Raw genomic sequence first — 8636 nt, 5'->3', positions numbered from 1 at the left:
TGATTGCTAAAAGGATTGATTGCCTTGCAGATAACACTTCACTTTTATGTAATACATTAGACAATAAAATCAACAATAGTTTATCTTTAAGGACTTTATAAATATTGTGGAAGCTGCAAGGTGTCTGTCTGTCTGTGTTACTTGTTCTTATTGGAAAATCAGAACTGTTTCTTCAGGCTCTATGCTCAATATAAATACGCTGGCACTCAGGTTTTTACCCCTGTCTTTAATGATGCAATTTGCCTGTCAATATTTTGATATTTGCAATGTAAAAGCCTCACCTTAGCTAGCTGCCTAAGCTGCTTTCACACTGAACACAAAGAAACAATTATTTTCACAGAAAAATATTTTAAATATCTTTTGGCTGTTTACCCCAGAGTAACATGAAATCAAGCTCAATAAGTATTGCTTTCTCTTCAGACCGAATAATCCCACCTGAAGACTTGTCAAAGATTGCAGAGGTGCAATTGGTAGCTGTCTTAGTAAAACTGTCAGAATTGAATTTGTGATTGGCTGGTTTAAGGCAACAGGGAAGGGGGTGCATGCCACATGACTTTAAGCCTTTAGCCACTTTAATTATGAGTGCAGAGGGTGAGTGAGTGAGCAAGTACGCAAGCAAGTAAGCAAGCAAGAAAGGTTGTTCACTGATTTTTTTTTTTTTTTCAGGCAATGAGATTGCTAGGTAGCACACTTGAATGCAGAGAGATAGGACTCATCTCACTTACTTAAACATAGCTGCCTAAAATTTAGTTGATGAAGTCTACCCACATTGTCCAGACCCTATCTGTACTCAGTGGGAGAAGATAGTTATCTGCAAGGAGAATTTACCTCATGACAGTTGTCCAAGACAGGTCAGATGAATCACCACAGCTTCTGATATAATTTCAAAAAGGGGAGTAAGGTACACTTATCAGAGAAGGAGTAAGGGGGCTGGAGCTCAGATTTCTCTAGACCTGGTCTAGGAGACAAGCTATTCTTTATCTAGTACACAGGACAGCAAATATTGGATTTACCTCACTGCCCTGAGGTGTTTTAACATTTGTCATCTTAAGCAATACTACAATTTGCCAACTGAATTACCTGTGTGATTTGCCTCCAATGCCTCTTCCCTGGGATTACTCATGCTTCATGATCCAAGTCCCTACTCAGGTGGGATGCTCTGAAGCCTGGTGCAGTTCTGAGGAGAGTTCATTCCATTTTCAGTTTTGTACTGGCAGTAAGGTTGACACTATACAAGCTTTGACTCTTTTCCCAGAAACAATCTTGTGAAGCTATCCCAGCTTTTGCTGCACTCTCAAACACTCCTAGATGCCCTTGCAGTATGTCTTGGACAATGGCACATTTGTATTCAACATCATGTCTGAAAAATATTTCTGGGTTGTGGTTCATGCACTTTGAGCCCCCCAAAAAATCCCAAAACAAAAAACAAACCAAATTTAGGCATATAACAATAATTATTATGCTTTAAGATTCTATATAGGGATCAGAGGAAGATCTAGCTTAACTGGACATAAGATGAATATAGAGCAGTGAGCATGAGCTGCACCGCCACATTTGTTTAGAGGGGAAAAAAAAACTCCTTAGGACAGATCCTTATGTTAGAGGTAAATGCATCATGTTGGATCTGACAGCCCAAGTGAGGTGAGGTTGATGCAGCTCTATGTCCCCAGGCCCAACCAGTAGCAAGGCTGCAAATGTATTCCCAGTAGGCACACACACACACACACAAAGCACACATATACGCCATATGTATATACATATATACATGGCCAGCACACAGAGCACTCACATGAACACAGAAAGTGCCAACAGCCTCACCCTACTCCCCTCTCCATCTGGACAGGATGAAAGTCCACTAGTGGGAACATATATATATATGTATATACATATGTACAAGGTGAATCCTCCAGCAGCTCAGCTCAGACACTCAGTCTGCCCAGTAGTTGACCCCTGGATCTCGATCTCCCCAGTTGCTGGCATCTAACACAGTGCTGGTTGTATTCTAAGAGTAATTATTTTAAAAGAAAATATGAGGCTTGAAGAAATTTCTTATCTATATCTCATACAATCTTAATTGTATCTATACAATTATAATTATACAATATAATCTTAATTTCTTATCTATATTTTATACAATCTGCTAAGACAAAGTAGTAAAACAACTGCTCCTTCCAAATGAATATATTGACTAGGATGGGGCAGTCGCCAGGAAGGACTTACAGGTGTTAGCTTAGCTCTCAGAAGCTAAGAAACTAAAGTCACATTATTGAAAAACAGGTAGAGTCCGGTCATCCAAAGTCTTATCTGATGAACCATCTTACAGACTGGGATTGCTGTGATGAAAAGCAGACTTGCGTAGTTTAGACTTGTCTAGTACAGATGTCCAAGGATAAACTAGTTACTTGATGCACTTTTAGCACCCAGTAGAGATGTAACCTGACCCCTATCCAAACACTAAGTAAATACAGTCCGAAGCCTATCATTCACTTGGGCAATAACTCCAAATAGAACTGTAACCTTAAATTACATCTTAAGTCTGTTCCTAGTCATTATCCTGTTGTAACTAATTGTAGCTCCAAACTTAATCTTCACTTCCATACTACCCCAGTCTTATGTTATCCCTTGTCCTGGTCTTAACCTAGTTCTAGCCTTAACTTAGTGAAATCTTTGACCCCAAATGGAACTTTAATTTTGGCTTCCCATCCTAATATAAACCTCAGAGTTTAGGGAACAAAAGATAGCTTTGACTTTCACAATATAATAATGTGAGTTTCAAAAGCTAGGATATTTTAGAATAAAATATATTATAGTTGTCTTCCCTCTAGGGAACAGTTATCCCAATAAATATTTTATCACTCAATTAATTAAAATGTTCCTCCAATTAAAAAAAAAAAAAAGACATTAAAAAGGAAGTACATTGGTTACTAAAAAACAAACAAACAAAACAAACCTAGAAGGTAAAAATACACAAAGCAGCCACAAAGATTACAGTTCTTAAATCAGCTGCACGTTAACAGACTTCGTCTGAAGAAAATATCAAGTTCAGTCCAATGAGAATGTAGTAATGCATCAACTGTGAAGCAAAGAGAAACTAGCAGATTTTTAGTGAAAGTTAGCTAACAGACATCTGTTATAAAAGACATGAAGTTCATTTCATGCCTCAGTGCAGCTGACTGCCAAATGATTCAAGGTGGTGTTTCTTCTTTTTGGTACCAATACAAAAAGACCCAGGAATGGAATTCTGCCTTATAGAATTTTGTAACAAAAATATTAAATTTGATATGAATGAAGTATGAATGGACATGTGTGTTTGAAAGCCTCAGAAGAAACAGTAGAAAAAGGGTTAAAAGAATATTGTGTTTTAATTACTATGTTACTTTGCATGTGATTTCATTCAAACAACCATAGAGCATGAAGCAAAAAAAGAAACTGAAGCAAAAAAGATATAAACAAGATTAAGAACAGGACTGGACCCATAAAATACCTACATAAGAAGTAGGACAGTGAAACTGAGGGATTTTGTACACTTCTAGGTTGCTGTCCTGGTTTCAGCAGGGATAGAGTTAATTTCCTTCCTAGTAGCTGGTACAGTGCTGTGTTTCAGATTTAGGGTGAGAACAATGTTGATAACACACTGATGTTTTAGTTGTTGCTAAGCAGTGCTTACACTAGTCAAGGACTTTTCAGCTTCCCATGCTCTACCAACTGAGAAGGCTGGAGGTGCACAAGAAGCTGGGAGGGGACACAGCCAGGACAGCTGACCCAAACTGGCCAAAGGGATATTCCATACCATGTGATGTCATGCTAAGTATATAAAACTGGGGGAAGAAGAAGGAAGGGGGGACATTTGGAGTGATGGTGTTTGTCTTCCCAAGTAACCATTACACGTGATGGAGCCCTGATTTCCTGGAGATGGCTGAACACCTGCCTGCCGATGGGAAGTAGTGAATTAATTCCTTGTTTTGCTTTGCTTGTGTGCGCGGCTTTTGCTTTACCTATTAAACTGTTTTTATCTCAACCCACGATTTTTCTCACTTTTACACTTCCAATTCTCTCCCCCATCCCACTGGGGGGGAGTGAGCGCGCGGCTGCGTGGTGCTCAGTTGCCAACTGAGGTTAAACCACGACAGTTGCATACCAGCGATAATGACTAGACCATTTGGAAACAGGCATCTTAATAGTTATGGGTGTGTAGAAGCAGAAATGAGTGAAACCTTTGTCAGAATAAGTATGAATGAATGAAATCAGATGTTTAAAATTAATATCACCTTCCCTTTCCAGATTTCACCTTGTAGAGTGCTGCATTAATTGAATATGTCCCAAGGTCACATACATGCACCTCCCCAGATATCAGTGAAATTTCCAAACATTGAAGAAAATTTCCTCCAAACCACCAAATGTAGGAAGGGTTTTAAAGCTTATTCTGAATGGAACAGGTACTTTGGTTTGGCTAATAACTTGGGCCTAATCCTGCAACATTCGAACTACAGTTTCCATATTGAGGTCAAGCAAAAGAAATCTTCACTACCAATGTGGTTATGCTGGTCTTTGAAGGCTGTCTCTGTTAGGAAACAGTACAGGTTTCAGCTGACTTGGTTAATTGACATTAAAGGCAGTAAAGGGGGGATGAGATTTTTCAGTATAATGTTCTTTTTTTTTAGTTTGCTTGTTAAAGAGAAAGGCAATGTAAGTCATCTCAGGATAAATTCATTGCCTGACTTCAGAAACTTCACAACTAGTTAATGGCAAAGGGGTTAATTACATTTTGCAATGTTGTGCTTGTTTAGACCCCTCCAGGGAACTTAACTTGCCTTTGTATCATTGGAAACCTTTTTTCTTCATAATTAAAACACTGGAGAAGCAGAGTTAAGGAAACTTCATTTAAGCTTCTACTGACTTTGCTTCTGGGAGCTGATCTACTTTTACCTCTGTGAAAAGAGTTAGAGGATTAATTTTTTCTTGTTTTATTCCTTGAAAAGGCAAGACTGAAAGAAGCCTTTCTTTACAAAAAAGCTTAATTACTCTAATACAATAACACTAGTGTGATTAGCCTGAATCACTTTAAGGGATATTGCATTTAAAATGGTTAAAGCTTTTAAATTCATGCCTCTTTTAAAGATGTTTCAGACTGTGCTCCAAGAAGAAAAAAAAATTCTTTACTGAAAGAGTGGTTAAACATTGGAACAGGCTGCCCAGGGAAGTGGTTGAGTCACCATCCCTGGAAGTATTCAAAAGACGTGTAGATGAGGCGCTTAGGGACATGGTTTAGTGGGCATGGTGGTGTTGGGTTGACGGTTGGACTCGATGATCTTAGAGGTCTTTTCCAACCTTAACGATTCTATGATTCTAAGAAAGAGACATCTGAAATCATTCATCCATTTAGAATAAATCTTTTTTATAACTGCTTTGTTGTTGGGCCCTCCCATCAAACACTATCAGCAACGTACTGCGTTCCCTGAATTCATCCCTTCTGCTCCATTTCCATATGCCACACGTGCGTGAAAGATACTCCAAAGGAAGAGCTGGCACAAACAGGAACGGGTGTGGTAGACAGCAAGACAGGTCTTCAGCTACTCTAAATCAGAATTTCACCTCTAGGCAGGAGCACTGATTTTTGGTATCTAAGAAACATAGCTATTGATTTTGCTAGAGCCTAGCTCACCTACATTTATACCATCCTGTCTCCTCTATAAAGAAGGGGAGTTCTGGTTAAATTATGCCATTTAGTGGATCACAGCTTCAGAGGCTGTAGCCAAAATAGACCAAGGCAGGAGTTTGTGGCTGGATTCATCTCCCCAACACCAATTCGTGAACTGTTGATTCTAACATGCCTAACCTGATTTCAAGCTAGTATTAATTTTATGTATTCTTCCTGTGCCTCAGAGAGAAAGACATGGGACTCTATAGGGGACATTCCCTTCATACATGTAAGGTTGATCCAGACTCCAGCATATAGTATTGAGATTACGTGAGGAAGACAGAGAAATTTTGGTGAATATGTCACAGAATGCAATATGGGCATCATCCTTAGGCAGCCCTCCACAGAACCACCATAGCACGTATCTTGAAAAGGTGGGTATTTGTCATCAGGTGCTGCTGTCCCACAGATAGGCTCAGGCCTCTCATGAACTGAGACAGTGCCCATATCTGGTTCCTTAGGTACCTATCAGAAATTAATTTAAACCATTAGTTTCATTCAGAGTTCATAATAAGCTGTAACATAGCCAAACTCATGCTATGGACAAGAATAAAGAAGAAACAGAAGTTGCAAAGGCATTTTGTTGGCTCTTCCCCATCCTTTAAATATTAATGCATATATATGCATGTATGTATGTGCATGTATGTGTGTGCATCTGTGTATGTACATACACACAAAACCAAACACAGCATGCTATCTAAAGTAAATAAATGTACTGTATTTGTGATATGTTATATTATGCTTGTAATGAATACAGTATCACATTTTGGTTTAAAGGGAGGCTTAATAAAAGCCAAAAGAAAAAGAAAAAAAGTAAAAGACAAGAAAGTCAATTTCCTTACATTACTGAAGACCATATCTAAAAATGTTTCACTTACTATGAATGCATTTTTATGGAAGAATGCATTTTAACAAAAAGAATACTTTTTAACAATTCTTTCTATTCATTGTTTTCAGAGTGTGTGAGAAAAGATATTTAATAACTAATTAGTTATCTTTTTCTGACAATGATTGGTATTGATCTAAATTATATGGTCTTGGGGTAAGAGAATAGATTAACACTTTTCTCAGGTTTCCTGCTAGATAACCTTTCAACAGCTGCACACATCTTTTGCTGATTGTTCTTTTGTCTCTAATTTCTTTGAGTCCATGTATAGGCAATGCAGAAAGGTTGGTAGAAAAGGGCAATTCTTTCTACCCTGTAATACAGAAGAGTTAAATCATAGTGCGGAGTTGAACATCTGTCTCCACTGAGGTTCTGACTACTCTCCTGGGATCCAGTTGAAATTAGTAGGATTTTAAGTATTTATGGAAAAAGTAGGTGTCTGTGGTCCAGATCAAAAATATATTTAAGAAGTCTTATCCCAACAATTCCAAATACCTTTCTTGATCTGGGCTGCTGAGCTCCTGACATGCTGACACAGTTTATGGTTCTGTCAAGATCACCCCCTTGTACCCTTCCATTGGAGTAGAAAATTTATCTGCTCTCATACACTTAAACTGTAAACAGTTCTGGGCAAACTTTACACCTGTGTGTACACAACCAATGCCAAGTACAAAGAGATCCTGTTTCTGTGATTCCTTTTATATATTAGTACCAGTGTTGGCACTATAATATGGGTCTGTAATAATACACCAGTAATAATTTACATTAATAAGGAAAATGTGTGTTTTTATAAATAGATAGCAATGTTTGGCATCCAACCATAATTGTAGTGGGATATCTGACTAGCTGATTTAAGCTTCTTTTTTGTTCAACTTTCTCATAATACCTCATTGTCATCATCATGTTGTTTTTCTTCTACAGGCAGTAGACAAATAAAGTTTCCTGTGCCACAAAAATATTTCAGATTTTAAGTACTCGCCTACTCTATATAGACACAAAAACTATGTGTAAATATGTATATGTATGTATAATACACTTGTTTAATAAGAGATAATGAAATAAATAATTACGGTTTAAATGTGAATAAAAAAAGAAACAGGTTGGGCACCACTGCTTTACATGTCTGCTGAACAAGTCCTAATGTGTTTGTGGGGACGGGGATGGGGCTTAAAAGGAGTGGGTGAGCACTGAAGAGGGTGGGGATATATGAAGAAGACTGGACATGTCTGCCGGGCAGGGGGCCAACCCTCTGAGGATAATGAAGAGACCCTCACCTCACGCAAGGAAGAGATCAGTCCTGAATCTGATCAAGAAGCTCCCTGACACGGCCTCAGACCAACAGGAGGACCATGCAGTATAACTGAGGTGACCCTTGGTCTTTGTGCTGTGCTGCAAGGTACAAATATCACTGCCCGCCCAAATGGAAGGCCAGGACAAAAAGTGAACTTCACAGGAATATGTACATGTGGACAACAAGGAGTGTTATTCTACTCTAGGGAAAACCAGGTGCCCACGAGGGCTCTTCCTTCACCATTGCAGGTGTGGAGGGCCTGGCAGGTTTCAGCGAAAGTGAAGCAAAAGGGAAAGAATATATTTGTGTTTACCACCATGGGAAGGATGGAGAGAAGTACGCTTTTATTTTGGCTAGGCCAAAATAAAATCCATCAGGCTGTCAAAATACTCAAAGATTTGGGGTGTCCAAGAGAGTATTCGATTTTATTTTTGTAGATGAAGGGATAGAGACTAGTAAAATCATAGTAATGTACCTTTTCATTGAAGGATGTTAGTAATGTAAATAAACAACATAGAGCCTGCTGACAAAAAGAGCACATCTGGGTAGCAGAAGCAGGTACAGTTCCTCACTAAGAACTCTGTGAAATCCCCGTCTGACTTTTTTCATAATGACCTCCTCGTGCTCCCATATAGACCTGATATTAAATCCTCCTGTTGTTGTGTGGTCTATCTTTTGCTGTGTCATCTAATAAAAATACCCAAAGTTTGCCCCAGTGTCATGGTTTAACCTCAGTCGGCAACTGAGCACCACACAGCCAC

The 8636-nt window shown here is 38.7% G+C and overlaps 1 protein-coding gene across 1 annotated transcript in view; it reads right to left on the bottom strand.

Annotated features, from left to right (window-relative positions):
* The window catches only part of LOC103917380 (olfactory receptor 4D9), a 3833-nt gene extending 3000 nt beyond the window's left edge, over nucleotides 1-833 (bottom strand). The window contains exon 1 of the mRNA XM_009324505.1: nucleotides 829-833. Coding sequence (XP_009322780.1) covers nucleotides 829-833 — 5 coding nt within the window. The remainder of the gene's footprint in view (nucleotides 1-828) is intronic.
* Nucleotides 834-8636: the final 7803 nt, after the last annotated feature.

This window comes from Pygoscelis adeliae, unplaced genomic scaffold (genome assembly GCF_000699105.1).
Source record: "Pygoscelis adeliae isolate BGI_AS28 unplaced genomic scaffold, ASM69910v1 Scaffold255, whole genome shotgun sequence".
NCBI classification, from domain to species: domain Eukaryota; kingdom Metazoa; phylum Chordata; class Aves; order Sphenisciformes; family Spheniscidae; genus Pygoscelis; species Pygoscelis adeliae.
The sequence above is the reverse complement of the archived record's forward strand: the minus strand, read 5'-3'. Positions and strand labels throughout refer to the sequence as shown.